Source organism: Engraulis encrasicolus, chromosome 14 (genome assembly GCF_034702125.1).
Source record: "Engraulis encrasicolus isolate BLACKSEA-1 chromosome 14, IST_EnEncr_1.0, whole genome shotgun sequence".
NCBI lineage: Eukaryota > Metazoa > Chordata > Actinopteri > Clupeiformes > Engraulidae > Engraulis > Engraulis encrasicolus.
In genome coordinates, this window is record NC_085870.1 from 32,463,860 (window position 1) to 32,479,411 (window position 15,552).

At 44.6% G+C, this 15,552-nt stretch overlaps 1 protein-coding gene across 3 annotated transcripts in view; it reads right to left on the reverse strand.

Annotated features, from left to right (window-relative positions):
- Positions 1-15,552, reverse strand: part of gnb1b (guanine nucleotide binding protein (G protein), beta polypeptide 1b) — a 28,960-nt gene that overhangs the window by 7,598 nt on the left and 5,810 nt on the right. For 2 of the 3 annotated variants that reach the window (XM_063215448.1, XM_063215447.1), the window contains exons 2-9: positions 9,844-9,946; positions 8,972-9,010; positions 7,914-8,020; positions 5,867-5,930; positions 4,549-4,711; positions 3,815-3,881; positions 3,101-3,302; positions 1,298-1,514 (exon numbers count right to left, since the gene is read on the reverse strand). In XM_063215448.1, the coding sequence (XP_063071518.1) occupies positions 1,298-1,514; positions 3,101-3,302; positions 3,815-3,881; positions 4,549-4,711; positions 5,867-5,930; positions 7,914-8,020; positions 8,972-9,010; positions 9,844-9,900 (916 nt within the window). In that variant the 5' untranslated portion in view covers positions 9,901-9,946. Of the gene's footprint in view, positions 1-1,297; positions 1,515-3,100; positions 3,303-3,814; positions 3,882-4,548; positions 4,712-5,866; positions 5,931-7,913; positions 8,021-8,971; positions 9,011-9,843; positions 9,947-11,718; positions 12,367-15,552 lie in introns of those variants that run through there. The other variant, XM_063215449.1, reaches the window with a different exon arrangement.

Here is a 15,552-nt window from a genome sequence, read left to right on the forward strand (position 1 = left end):
TAAAAGCCCAACTGGGAAACTCCAGCTCCCATTGTCATTGTGACACAGCACTCTACAGTACACAAGTGAACACTGCACACAACAAAGTTGCATTTATGCCTCACCCGTGCAAAGGGGCAGCCCCCATGGCGCCCGAAAGGGAGCAATATGGCTGGACGGTACCATGCTCATGGTACATCAGTCATGGAGGAGGATGGGGGAGAGCACTGGTTAATTACTCCCCCCACCAACCTGGCGGGTCGGGAGTCGATCCGGCAAGCTTTGGGTTACAAGCCTGACGCCCTAGCCGCTTACCCATGACTGCCCTGATATGAACATTCATGTAGTTTTGTTGTACTTTTGCAACTTGCACCACAACGGAATTACAGCCAAACTATCATGTTTACCATGTAAATCAGTTGGAAATACATGTGTAGACTAGGGGCCGAAACGGAAATGTTATAACGTTCACCTCCACGCATGTTCCATTCATAATTGTTTGACATGCTTGTGAGAATTTGAGCCTCGTCTTGTGAGTGCGCTACTTCAAGGCTGTGGCACTACCAAGGCAAGCATGCTAGACGTTGAGATAGGCCCATTGAGGCTTTTGAGGGTGTGTTTGGGGTGGGGATATTGGGACATTTATGAAAGGAAAGCAGTCTCCACGCACCAGCATCGGCCTTGAAGGGATGGCCCATGGGATGGAGATGCTTAGCAGTGGATAGTCATGGGAATATTGGAATATCTATGAATGAGAGAATGTCTACATACTGGCATCGCCCTTGAGGGTGTCCCTTACATTGCGATGAAACATTGAGATAGAGATTGGGATATTTCTGAATGTGAGGAGATCTAGATGTAAAAGCGTGGTCGGCCTTGAGGGTGGAATGGATGGAAGTATTGGAATATATATTGGGATATTTTTAGGAATGAGAAGAGGTCTCCACATGCTGATCATCCTTGTGGGTGTTAGGATGGAGGGGTACTGATATGATTATTGGGATCTTTTTGAGTGTGAGAAGGTCTCTACACCGTAATGAGATGGAGACATATGGATAATCAGGAATTATATTGTAGGTGCGTTGGGATGGGAATATTTAGAACGAGATGTTGGAATATTTATTAGAAACGTAAGAAGATGGCCCTACCGTGACCTAACTGGGCCACTATGCCGGCGACCCGGATTCGATTCCAGCCCGGGTTATTTGCAGATCCTTCCCCGCCTCTCTCTCTCCCCACTCATTTCCTGTCCCTCTTTCACCGTCTAAAAAAATGCCCAAAAATACATTTAAAAAAATGTGAGAAGATCTCAACGTACCGGCGCGGTCGGCTTTCAGGGTGTCCCAGACGTTGCAGTTGAAGTCGTCGTAGCCGGCCAGCAGCAGGCGGCCGCTCTTGGAGAAGGCCACGGACGTGATGCCGCAGATGATGTTGTCGTGCGAGTAGACCATCAGCTCCTGGTCGGCGCGCAGATCAAATAGTCGGCAGGTGGCGTCATCCGAGCCGGTGGCAAACGCGTTGCCGTTGGGGAAAAACTGCGGCAGGAACAAGGAAAGAGGCGCATGCATTATTAATTGGCCAGTTCCTGACAACCCGCTCTCGGCTCACGACCACACCCCAACTGATGGAGCTACCATGTAATATGAGGCACTGCACAGCACAGGCGGTGGCTCGCTCGCTACTGTACTCTCCATCAGGATGTGCAGCAAATGTGGCTCTCATCTCCTAACCATGGAGGAAATGAACTGCTCATTATGTCGTTGTAGAGGACTGTTAAGTGACTGGCTTAAACCAATCCTGCCCCACTCCCATGGTCTTGGGAAAAATTATGATTTTCGAAAATGTCAAGGGCTGAGAAACTAAAACTATCAAAAACAATCCTTGACCCATATGGTACTCATCAGTGAGCAAGCAAAGGCTTAATCGTGAATCCCATTATAAATATCTAATTGACCCTTTTCTTCCTCTTCCTATTCTGCGTGTTTTCACACACGTGCTGTCTGGCTGTGATTCTGCACAGTCAAGTCAACAAAATTGTCATTTGACATCGTCATTTCCATTCCCAGCAGTGATTAGATATAGATATAAATATAGATATTGATGCTTAGATATTTTGCCACGTCTCCTAGTCCTGGCATCATTACACCCAGCCAGCTACCATGCTGCATGATGCAGAGCTGACGTACATCCTGCTCCAATTAAAGTCAGGCTTGTGATCCAATTAGCCTCGAGCAGTCCTAAGTGGATTTGGATCACCGGCAGAGCATATTTACACAACACCTGTTAACTGAAGACCCACACCTCAATAAAATGGACAAGACAGTGCTGAGCTGAGCGGAGCTGCAAGGGAGAGCAGTGGGAAGGTGGAGGGCCGGAGGTACAGGAAAACAGAATAAAAGTGCAAAGACAGAGAAAAAAAAATGCAAGTCGGCTACTGTTCTGGGATCCTCGTCACTGTCCCCCAATGGTGGAAAAACCTACCGGCTAGTAGGGTCAGCTCTCACAACCTTGAAGAAGCTTGTGGAGACTTCTGAGGCCATTTCCCTTCTTACCAAAACTAAGGGGTCTTACACACCAAGGCGGTAAAGCGTCACGGAACGGCCACGTTTTTTACCGGCGTCGGTGAAAATACATTGAAACCTATCTGTCCTTACACACCAACCGGCGGTAGTCGGGCGTCAGCGGCGCGGGAGCCGGCTCCGCGCCGCGCTGCATTTGGAAAATAGAACTCGAGCGTATTTTTCACGCCGGCGACCGGCGGTGTCTCATTCAAATGAATGGCAAAGTAGCATGCTAGCTTTGGCTGTGGCTAGGGTTTTGAATAGGACTGGCCGCGCACGCCGACGCTGTCAGTGTGCAAGGCAGAGAAAAGCACGCCGGCCAAAACTAAGCAGAAAGACCGCGTCCGTCCTGCGACCGTTCCGTTCCGCCTTGGTATGTTTTGGCCCTAACCCTATTCATCTGCAGCTACGCCTGTGTATTTTGTATTTTCCCCCACACATTGTACAGGATGCGGCTGTAAATATCCTCTTTTGTAAGTCGATTTGGAGAACTGCCATATGCAGTGTAAAATATGTAATGTAAAATGATCTTTTTTTTAAATAGTGTGTATGTGACGTACGCAGATGGCGTTGATGTCAGACTCGTGGCCGGTGAAGGTCTGCCGGCACATGCCCTCTCGCACGTCCCAGAGCTTGGCCGAGGCGTCGCACGCGCCCGACACGAATATCCGGGCGTCTGGGGCCAGGGACAGGCTCATCACGTCGCCGGTGTGCCCCGCGAAGGTGGTGGTCTGCTGGCCAGTCTCAATGTCCCACAGAGCACTGCCAGGGAAAACAACAGCGTTACAATCCGACCCACAGCCACTTACAGTATACACAATTGATAGTGTTTATGGGGGGGAGGGCTGACTTTAGGAAGGTGCAGATTTTATGGTTCTCACCCAAAGAGCAATGACTCTTTCACATTTTTCTTTCTAGCTGTGATGTATGGAGGGCGATTAAATAGAAGCATCTATTCACACTCAAATTCCAATTATTTCCACATCTAATTTTTAGGAGCAGGCTCTGTATTGTGTGACTTGTGCATATGAAGAAAGTGACAATAAAAGCTGACTTGACTTGACTTAGTGTTCCAATGTGACAAGCAGAGTTAAATGTTCTCATGGTCTGTTAAGCATTGTGTTGTGCAGGTGGGGTCAATAACCACAACACTGAAGTGAACACATTTCTCGATGTCAACTGCGTGTCATTACAAACACTACTGACGCCATGACATTATTTTACACCAGGGGGAGCAGTTGAGAAATACATAATCCCGCAGTTCCCCAACTCACCAGGTGGTGTCGCCAGAGCTGGTCACAATCTGGTTGTCATCCAGGAAACGGCAGCAGGACAGGTAGCCTGAGAAACAAGACAAGACAACAACGCTCTCATTCACAGCTGACTGCCAGCCGGGTCGCAACACAAAAACCCTCAGCACACGTTTTTGCTGGAAAGCCCCTGCAGTTGCAACCGCCACTGTGCCCGTCAAGGGGCCAACTGTTGCGGCCAAAAGGAATTTGTGAAGGAAACACCCACAACACCGGGGTCAAACAAAGATTCTTCACAAACGCTGCGAAACAATGACATCAGTGTTCTGTTGACTTCCCTTTCCTGAATGTAAACGTCACAGGTTTGTGTAATGCCTACACAGTTGCATACAGGTAGCCTAGAACATAATTTGACTTGGGAAATTAACAGTCACGTACCCTGAGCAATTTCTACCATTTCTGACAGCAGAATATAGAAATGACATTCCTAAGTGTAGAGGGCAAAACAGCACAATGACCTAGCACAATGATCAATGACACTTTTATTGTTGTATGAGGTATGCATGCAGAACACGGACATCAATTGAACTAGAATAGAGATGTGTTGATTGTCCAAGCATAACTGCATCTTGTGTAAAATGGTGTTCGTGTGCAATGTGTCAGCTATGACGTGAATCTCCTTACCCGTGTGTATCTGTGTGTGTGTTTGTGTGTGTGTGTGTGTAATAGCGTTTAACTATGACGCAGCATCTCCTCACCCGTGTGTCCGGCCAGCTCGCGGCTGACGCGCACGTTGCCCTCGCGGGTCTTCAGGCTGTAGATGGAGCAGATGTTGTCCAGGCCACCGCAGGCCACGTAGTTTCCTGAGGGCGCGTAGGCACAGGTCATCACCCAGGACGAGCGCAGCGGAATGGCGTGGACCTGGCGGAGGGAGGAGGGGAACGGGGCATAGCCATTACAAACACGCAAACAGGAATGCCTCAACTTTCTCATCGTCATTGAAACTGTCTCCATGTCTTTGACATGCCCAACAGTTCCTAAAACTTTAAATATACTGTACAACGTGGAGCTGACTGAGGGGGACAAGTGTAGTCGGCCCAAACATTACATGCACATGCAAAATGAAAACGAGTATATGGAGGCACTGGCATGCCCATCGTTTCCTACTGATGTATAACTGAGTATAATAGTTCAGGGTTCCCACACATTTTTCATGAACAAATTCAAGCACTTTTCAAGCACCTTCAAGCACCAATTTTTCAGTTTACCAGCACCTTTAATTGGTCGCGGGAAGGGGGTATGGGGGTCCTCCCCAGAAAATGTTGTGTTTTTAAGATGTAATTTCCTGCATTCTAATCAATTTTAGGGTGTCGAATGGCAAATCCCATCTGACATCTCACTCCCTCAGATTGTTTATGTACCTGAACAATTTATTTCTATTATTTGGCTTACTGAGTTTGACTTGACAAAAATGTCAAGCATTTTCAAGCCCTTCACCAAAAATGCAAGCATTTTCACAACCTTGAAAACACTTAATTGAAATTCAAGCATTTTCAAGGAATTCAAGCACCAGTGAGAACCCTGAATAGTTGTAGTACAATAGTATAGTCGATGTACTGTATTATAATACAACATATTGGGATTTAAAAGTAAAAAGCTTCCAATAGAAAAGATTCTCCCAGTCTGACTTATTAATACTAACTAGAAATGTCATCTTTGGTACTAATGTAAATATGATCTGGATCCTTTTCTTTGGCCTTTTTTTCCTTAGCTGTATGACATGAACCTGAGGAAGGGGACCAAGCGCCAACATAGGTGGCTCAGAAATCACACGTTATACACACACTCAAAACAAATCCCTCAAGTTTCTATGGAGTTATTGACTCGTCACTTCCTATGAACCAATACAATAATATGCCTGTTGGTACCTTTCCCCCTTTCCACAGTTTCAAGATTCTTCCAATCCAACTAATTGCTACGAAATGAACGCCATGTTTGAAATCTGTGAAGGGCAGCTTTCTGCCTAAGAGCAAGGACATTTCAAGGTGAGTAAAATCCAAGTATTTAGGGCATTACCTTATTTGTGGTGTAACTGTCCCAGATGATGAGCTTGCCATCTTGAGAGGCACTGACCAGGAGCCTGAACGGAAATGGGAGAGAAGAAGCAAGTCAGGAAAAACAAGGCCAGAAAAAACAAAAAACAAGCACTAAACCGTTAACATCTCCAAGCTCGACATCGACTGAGGCCAGAAACATGTTGGAAACCAGAGCAAAGGAAGAACGATTCACGAAAAGCACACAAAAAAACCCCTCTGCTTTATAAGACTCTGATTAGAATCCGCCACCTGTAGACCAGTCATCTCTGTCTGGCACCGTGTGGTTTAATTAAGACTGTGATACACCCTGGTTCTTCATGGGGCCTTGTGGAGATCTGATGAGGACTGAGACCCTTGTCTAATTAAGACTCTGAGGCTGAGACGAGGCGCATTATTCCCCATAGTCACAGCCCTTGATTCAAGAACCTTGAATAACGCTACCTGCTGGAATCTGAGGAAACCCAGGCATCGCGGGACACTGATGACACCAAAATAGTTTAATAGGTTGGAGGGAGTGGGGGATGGGTGCGCTGGGCTGGCAAGAAATGAAGAGCTCTGCTCTGCTTGTATGACTCAGACCAAGACGTGAGGTCCTATCCAGGACGAGGAGAGCGTAGCTCTAGCAAATGCTTTCAGCGATGCCTGTGTGCGTAGTTCCCATTTTCAATAACATCCAAACCCACGTATGTAGCTAAGGGGTGCTCTCCTGCAGCCGCATCCCATTTGGAGAAACTCACTGCTGGGTTTTCCCAGTTGCCATGGTGGGTGCTGCATCACCTTACTGGTGCAGCGAGGTTAGTCATCCCTCCTACAGTACGGATGGATGGATGATAGATAGATGGATGGATGGATGGATGGCCTCCTACTTCCGACAGGGATGATGGAGAGGGAAAAAGGCAGCCTTATTGTTTAGGGAGTTGGACTGTAGAGCATGGGGTTGCCGGTTCAATCCCAACCCTTACCAATCCCTTCCTCCCTCCATGGCTAAAGCGCCCTTGAGCAAGGCACCTATCCCCACACTGCTTCAGGGACTGTAACCAACACACTGTAATATCTTTAAGTCACTTTGAATAAAGGTATCAGCTAAGTAGAGTAGAGTAGAGTAACTGTATTGATCTCCAGGGGGAAATTCAGTGCAAGTGCAATTAATATAACGTAATGTAATAACAACAATAAAAAAAAGAAAATCACCAGTCTAACTGGGAACTGCCCGAGTCTACATGGAAAGGACAGGGATTCCTGAAGTGTTAGTGTGCCCTGGTGGATTCCCACTTAGTGAGGTTCAATGGAAAACTGGTGTAATTACTGCATCTCCTCCCACTACCACATAGTGTCTGGGTGTCACTTCTTGCATATCCTACTTTTTTGGGACATATTCAGATTTTCAAAACCATCTGCCTACCTCAAAAGGACAATCTTTTGCAACCACTACCAACATTGGTAGAAATTCTCAAGGAGAAGTAATTGATGGAACTGGTATCTTTCAATTTCAGTTTTGAGTCACGATGATCTGATTTCTTGCCATTTGACAAAAGAATGAATGCTAGAGTCGCATAACCCTTCAATGTCATAGGACACACCAGGGTGACCGTGTGATGAATGTCAAGTTAGCTTGACTTTCCTCATGTCACTGCACTGACGACCACTGTCTAGTCTACCTTTACCAATACATTTTTAATTCACTTCTGGTGTGTGCGAACTGATAGCACTGTTGCTCTTAGCGGATGTGAACGAGAAAATGAACTGAATAATATTCTGTTTCCAGGTCAGAAGTACCAGAGGCATTTTAGCACTCAACCACTCGACAAGTCAACCATGTCATCCACACCACATTCACAGACTGTCCTTATTAACCCATTAAAACTGCAAATGCAAGTGTCTATTTATCTTTAATACTTCAGAATATGCCTATTTCTATTTACCTTTAACAGCATTGACAATTCTGTTAAGCCTTGTAAGACCTACCACGTCTAGAAAGTGTAAGACAGCCATTTGCATTGAATTGCAGCAGTGTTTTTGGACATTACCTGGAGTCAGTGCCCCAGTGCATGGCATATATCTTTGCAAGATGGCCTCTCAATGTTCGTCTTGTACGCATCTGAATCCTCCCAACAGGGTCAATGTTGGCAGTGATCTGGCAGAGAGAAAAAAGACCATGCATTGAACAACAGCAAAAGATGACAATTCCTTTGTTCAGAGCCTGTACAAGTAGGATGTTACCAAAATGGTTTTGATGTTATTCAAGTCTTAATCTGTTACTTAAAATATTTGGTAATGTCAGACATGTTATGATGTAGCTGAGTTTCAGAGTAACAGAGTAAACAGGCCTATCAACGGGTCTATCTGCACTAAGAGGCTAACAGCTGTGTTCTACAAAAAGTACACAAGGAAACATTTGGATCCATAAACTAACTGACGGATACAGTCAGCTGTGAGTGACACTATTTGCATACATCTTGCAAAAGAGGTTTGTGCTTTCACTAAGAGCAGTGAGGCCGAAGCCGCTTACTATGTTACACAGGATGTTCGCACATCCTGCGGTGTTAGCCAGACACATTCTCTTACTCTTTCTAGTAACATCACAAGAGCTAGGTTACCAACAGACTCTGTTTTCCTCCAATGTACAGTATGGACATGTGTAACATCACTATAGAACGTACAGAACAATGACAGTAAAATAAGGTGGTAGGGGATATACAGGGAACAGCCATTTTGTTTTTGTTACAAACCAAATTATTTTCACTGGATTTACCTTTTCTATAATCCATCCAGCCCATGTGACACACTGCTTCACCATTTCAACCAGCTAACTTTGCATGCACAATTCACCAATCCCCCTCAGTCAAACAGGTCTCCAAACAATATTTAGCCAAGTTCGATTTCATGACGTTTTATTCTATCAAACTAATACACTGTATTCACGGATTCAGGGATGTGAGGGTAGGTAGGCCTGTGTGTGTGTACTGCACATTTGTACATAAGAAGGACATGAGGAGTCTTTGTCAACATAGGTGTGTGTGTGTGTGTGAGAGAGGAGAGAGAATGAAAAGTGTCAGTATGCTTTGTGGGCATTATGGACAGTTACCTGTGAGAGCGTAGCGTCGGCACAGGCCTTCCTGGCATCCTGGTAGTGGACATAGAGCGAGAGAGAGAGCGAGAGAGAGAGAGAGAGAGCGAGAGAGAGAGCGAGAGAGAACAACAACACACAGCACTCATGTCAAAACCCTGTCGCTTTTTCCCCTCAGTCACAAACATGCACATACTTAAACAAGTCATTTCCCTGTTGCTATGCACCGTTTTGTTTGCTTTCATTTTACAAGCCCCGCACGGTCATACCATGGAAGTATGGAAATAGGCATCACGGGCATTTGCATGGATTTCAGTTATGCAAAACCTCCGCCCATGGCTCCGGTGTTGGTAGCACAGAATGCAGCGCTGTCTGCTTTCTTATATAGGTCACAAGCCATTAAACTACAGGGGGGGTAAAGAAACACGCTGGGGGCATTCCAAACAGCAGGTGGAAGTCAATTACCTGGGTGCGTTAATTAGTGGAATTAGGAGAAGTATTAAACCTTCTAATAAAGGATTCTTTTCATTTTATTCCCCCAGTGAACCCCCTTAGTGGTGGTTTAGCACTGACCTTGAATTAACTTACAATTCTGGTTAGTTAGTTAGTTAGTAAATCGCTTGGTTGGAATACCACCCCCATTCATTTTGTAGTAGAGAGGTATCGAGTTGTTGCATCTTGCTTTTATTTGTGGAATTCTTTGAGTCCAGGCTGCAGGTTGAGCTACACAAAGGCTAATTAGCTTGTTGCCTAAAACCTTACAGCTGAATTGTATGAGAAAATAGAAGAGGAGGAGGAGGAGGAGGAGGAAAGAAAGATGAGGAGGAGGAGGAGGAGGAGGAGGAGAAGAAAGAAGATGAGGAGGAGGAGGTGGGGGAGGAGGTCTTTACTCGGATCTGGTTCTTGAGCTGCTCAGCCTCCTGGCGTAACTGGTCCAGTTCACTCATTTTCCTCCTCTAGAAGTCTGCTTCTCTCCAGCTGCCCACACACGGTCTGAAACACACAGAAAATCAAGAGCATTCACTCACTCGTTGCCCAACACAGTCCACACTCAATGTACTTGTCCAGCTAAGAATAGCAGCATGGCACTGGATGCCTTTGCACTGCTACCTAAAATCAGACACAGACAGATTTCAGGATTATTTCAAGCCAAAACTAATGAAATAGAATTTTGTTCCACAGTCTGTAGATCTTTTAACCAGGTAAGAGTAGGCAACATTGTCATACATGATTATCGCTAGAGATGTGCTGAGACTTGCGCCATTTTCCTATCGAATTGAAAAAAAGGTTTTCAGATGAAATTCAGTGCACATGCACTTTTTATGCATCAAGTCTCAGTACATAAGTTACATGGTTACACTCAGTACATGGTTGTGGGAGAAGTTACGTACAATTTTTTGTGCGCTTGTTTTGTACGAGGCCCCTAATTGGATAGATCCCGGCTTGGAATTGGAGGTTTGTAAAATAATGTGCAAGCCGAACGGTGACCTACTGATGACACCTTTGAGAGTTCCGTCTGTCTATGACGCCAATCTCTCTATCTGCTTCAAGTGTCATCATCTGGCCTGTAGTTTGCTGGCCCGACCCTGGATACATATCTTTTACAGTCTCTTGCGGGTCAATCCTTTTTAAGAGTGTTCTGAAAGGAGCCGCTGTACTGGGGGAAAACTGCAGCCTGCAGCCATGACCCCAATCCCACCTCTTCCCCACTCTCCCTGACAGACACAGACACACACAGACACACACAGACACACACAGACACACACACAGACACACACACAGACACACACACACACACACACCAAATCCCATATACACAAAACACCCTGCTGTCACCACACACACATACACGTCACCACTCCCAGACCCAGCTCGTGCATGAACATGCATGGATGGGCCCAGTCACCACAGTCAAAGGAAGGAGGAAATAAGACTGCTGCTCGGGAAATGGATTGTACCCGCGCCAAAAACCTGCTCAGCCTCACAGTTCACACGCACCACAAATTAACAAGAGATTCATATTTTTTATAAAACCTTATTCAAACCAACAGTTTATTTCATACATTGATTATACATTACAGCTTCCTTCATGCCAGATAATGCCCTTGATCTCTTCTAGCAGCATTTGGCCAAGGAGATGGACATTAACACGACAATAAACAGTAAATCAAGAACAAACTTTGATCACAACCACAAATCCAAGTTAGATGATCTCAACCAGGTAAAGCCTTATGACACCACAGCATGTGGCTCTTATTCCACAGCAGAATTACAACTGAAGAAGCTTGTTAGAGAAACAGACGAAACGGTTTAAAAGATGCACTATGTAGAATGATGGTCAGAGCAAGTATTGCAACTATGCTGCTTATTGCCAAATTTGATCTTTTCATGAATATTTACTAAATTATAAACTAATTTTTACTAGTAAGACCAAAGTGCATTACACTTTGCAGCTAAAAAAGGTCAATTTCTGGAAATTCAAAATGGCAGACATGGAGAAGATCCACCTTTCCATGTATGAAAAGTGCAATATTCCCAGTCATAAAATGAATACTTACAATTAGATGGCGGTGGTAAGTATTTCCGAAAAGGGTAACATTTTTGAATGGGCAGCATGAATTCTGGAAATAAACCACTAAAAGATTACACATGTGCACCTTTGAGCTACAAAAATAAAATAATCCAGTTGGCTACAACTGAACTTCTTTGACTCGTCAAGATACCTTGACAAACTTTGTTTAACACGTTGCTGCCTTTCCCCTTACCTGCTGGTGGTGGTGGCTGGTCAGGACACGAGAAAACAAATGTCACCAGGAGCTAAACTTCCACCTCAAGAGATTACCGCTTGCTTCCATCTACTCAGTGATCAAGTGAATCGTCCTCTGACCTGGTCAGTGTTTCCAAACACTAATCAAAATGTCTGCCATGACCTACATTACTTCCATCATCACCATTGGCTGACACACACCTGCAAGGCATGAAAAGGTCATCACCTCTGGATCAAAACACAACCCCCACACTCCTGCTGGTCATGTAAACTAGTGTGGCGGACTTCCTTGGGGAACAGTACTTAAGCCACGCCCATTTGTAAACTGTGTCAATGCCCAAGTGTCATTCAGCAATGAGGGCTTGGGTTGAGGGGTGACATGGGACAATGATGTGTCGAATATAAAACAAGTTGCCCATTTCTGCATTCTTGGCAAAGTTGCCAGGTATCAATCAGGATAACATAGGAAGAAATATTTGAGGAACGCACACACACACACACGCTCACACACACACACACTACTTGAGTTTGCCTGATGGCTTTTCTTGTTTCATTTTCAGAACCACACAACATTTCTAAAAAATAATGGTGTTCAGTACATTAGTGACCACTTTCCCAAGGCATTCACACAACCACACAGTAAGGCTTGAGCCCTAATGGACAGACAACTGTTGCCAGTCCTGCTTTTAGCAGAGCGCAGATCTGGAGAAGATACAGCAAGTCATTTCCTGCTTCTGGAAGATTCCAAATACAGCTGATGCAACAGGCACCCTCAGGAGAGGATGGGAGCGGGGGTGGGGGATAGTGTGTGCGTATTGTTTTTTGCATTACAGAAGACTTGCGTCTTTGCTGCTGGAGCCATAACATTAAATACAGGCACAGCGAGGTGGTATCAAGGCAAGAGGCTCTGGAGGAAGCTCTACACACTACAGCACTGAGCATGTAATGCACCCCTCTCCCCTTTCGCACCATCTTAGCAGGCACCTGACAGAGGAGTCAGCTGATGGCATGGCACTGGGAGGAGTTAGGGGAAGGAAGGAGCCGGTGGGGGAGGGGGGTTGCTGCGTTCACCACTGGCGTTCTCTTCAGGGTCATGCCAGGAAAGCCCCAGTGATTTCTTTGCTTTGTTAAACAAGACCCACCGAGTAGCACTCTGGGGCCTTTCTTGCACCTTGCTCCAGCACAATTAACTCGACTACAATAGCGTCACACTGTAGCACCAGGGCAGATATGGGAGATGAAGTGGTAAGACTGGTTAATACTTTAATGATAAAGAGGAAAATGATGCAGCAGTATTAAGTCTCGTCTTCTTATACACATCACAAACAAACCAGGGCCATTTACTGAAAAGGCACGGTATAGTCAGGATGGGGGTGGGTGAGGTTGCATCTTGCCAAAAGGTAATGTATACCCATGCATCACTGTGTTTTACAATTATTGCCCCCTGTTTAAATATTGGTCATTTGCCGTCTCAGTTTTCCATTGCATGTGGACATAAATTAAGGTCAATATTGAAGAAAGCATACACTGGTTGTTTATTACCAGTGCCAATTTATGTAAGCTGACAAAAGCTTGGATCCCATGTCCAAGGTAGTTTCACTAAAGGTAAATAATAAATATGTAATGAATAATGAATGAAGGGCAACACACAAGGTTGAGATTTTAATCCTGACTTCAAAAGCAAAGCTGAGGAGAGACCCCAGTCTCAAACCCAATGCTGGAAGTCTGATTTTCAGCAGACATCAGAATACAAATGAACGAATCACTTGGCACATATTTCAACCAATCAGCACAAGACAACACTTGTGTCTAGCTGTGCCAACAACAATTCAGTGCACATCTGTGAACATGCCGGATTTATGCAATGGTGTGTTGACACCAAGGGATTAAAAAAATAGATACATTGGAAAATAATCCATGGGGAATGGGTCCGGTAGCCATTAACACTCACAGACTTCATTTTTACAACACCCTTTTCATCAAATAACTGAACATAGAAAACACTCTGTTGCACAGCCATGCCAATATCAAGGCTCAAAGAAAAATATAATGTCCTGTCACACAGGATAGTGTTTACCATGCTGTTTGGATAACAACCTGTAGTTATAGTTATAGTATAAGCTTAGTGTCCACTTTTACTTTTATCTCCATGTGAAAACAATACTAGCACTAACAGTATTTGCCACAAAACGAGAGTAGGATTTAGTGTTGATACGGTGCATTGTATTGTAACCTGCTCCCCTGAAGTGGGTTGAGCCAGGTTATTACAATGACCCTGTGCGTATGACTCTCTGCCCAATTGTGTCCACCCACAGTGTTTTGGATCGCCCAAGGGTAGCGCCAATACCCATCATGTATCAGGCATTGGCAAGGTGATCAGGCTGCCATCCCTGCTCTTCCTTATCCATCATGGGTTTTACCATTGACGGCAAGGGAAGATCTAAGAAAAATGGCCAAGCTACAGCAACATTTTTGGTATGGTCATATTCACTTGCTAGTTCTCTTGACATGTTAGACATGTTGTAACTTCCTAGATCTCTTGAAATGTTTTCAAAGTCAGTCTAGAACCAAAGTTAGGCTGATAGAAGAATAGTTAAGTAGTACAGCATTAAGATTAACCTTCTCCTCTCAGAAGTGATGGGAGACACAACTGAAAAAAGATTGCTTGTACATTGTCTGGTGGTTTGAACTTGGTGATGGTGCATTTGTTTCCCAGCAGTGATCTGCAAGCATGCAAAAAGTTATTGCATAGGCCCTTCTCGTGCACCAGCCATAGCAGTGAGAGAAGAGAACTCCGAGGGATAGCGTAGTCATCAGTGGGAGGCAATGAAACCATATTCCGATTTATGGTCAATTTATTGTACTCAGATTTGTTGTCCGTCATCACCATGACCCTGCACACAATCCAGAATCCACTGCATAAGGTTGTGGTGATGTTGGCGAACAACAGAAACACTGTGCTACACCTGTGTCCAGTTCATCTGATGTTAGAACCATCTACAGTTGGTGTTTGAGGAACATGGCCCATGCAAGAAGAACCCTTTGGATGGTTCCAAATCACTGCTGGGAGAGAAGGCTGAAAATTATACCTAAAAACACTTCCAATAATACATAGTGGGTAAACTAAATACTGTTCCAATTCCAAGCCATAAACCAATGCAATAGACAACACAGCATATTACGAATTTATAGTCTATAATAATTTCAGTGTAGAAGGTATGGAGTTCTATTTTACTACTGCAGAGACTTAAACTGCATGTGGTGTCTAAGGTATCTTCTAAAGCCTGGCTTGATTGTTGCTGACTGGTCTGAGTACTTTTAATGGAGATGTTTTAAGGATTTTCATTCAAGTGATCAGAAATCTTGATGAAGTCAGCAAATGAATGTACATGGGTAGACTCCTTCATCAAACCTGACCATCCAACAATAATGCCACAACTATCCTAGTACACAAGACTACTATGACTACCAGTAGCAACTCAAATAAAACTCAATTACAACTGACTAACATATTTCTTTAGTTGTGTCCGTACACTGTCTGTAGCCCACTAATTCCGAAGCAAAAATCTAGGGCTGGACATTTCATAAAAAAGAAACAAAGCAAATTATCGTAAGGCTGGTCTTACTGTACCCTTGTAGAATTTTTTTAATTCGGGTTTGGAACAGCTGAACTGAGAGGCAATTACCGCTGAGAGGGGTGAACTCTGTTGCACTTCGAAATAAGCATCTGATTTTGCTCCACTACTGATGTTTGGTCATGACATAATCTGCTTGTAGGTTAGCAGTCATTGTTGCCTTCCTACAGTCCTTACCCTGTTCGTTGATTGAGCGA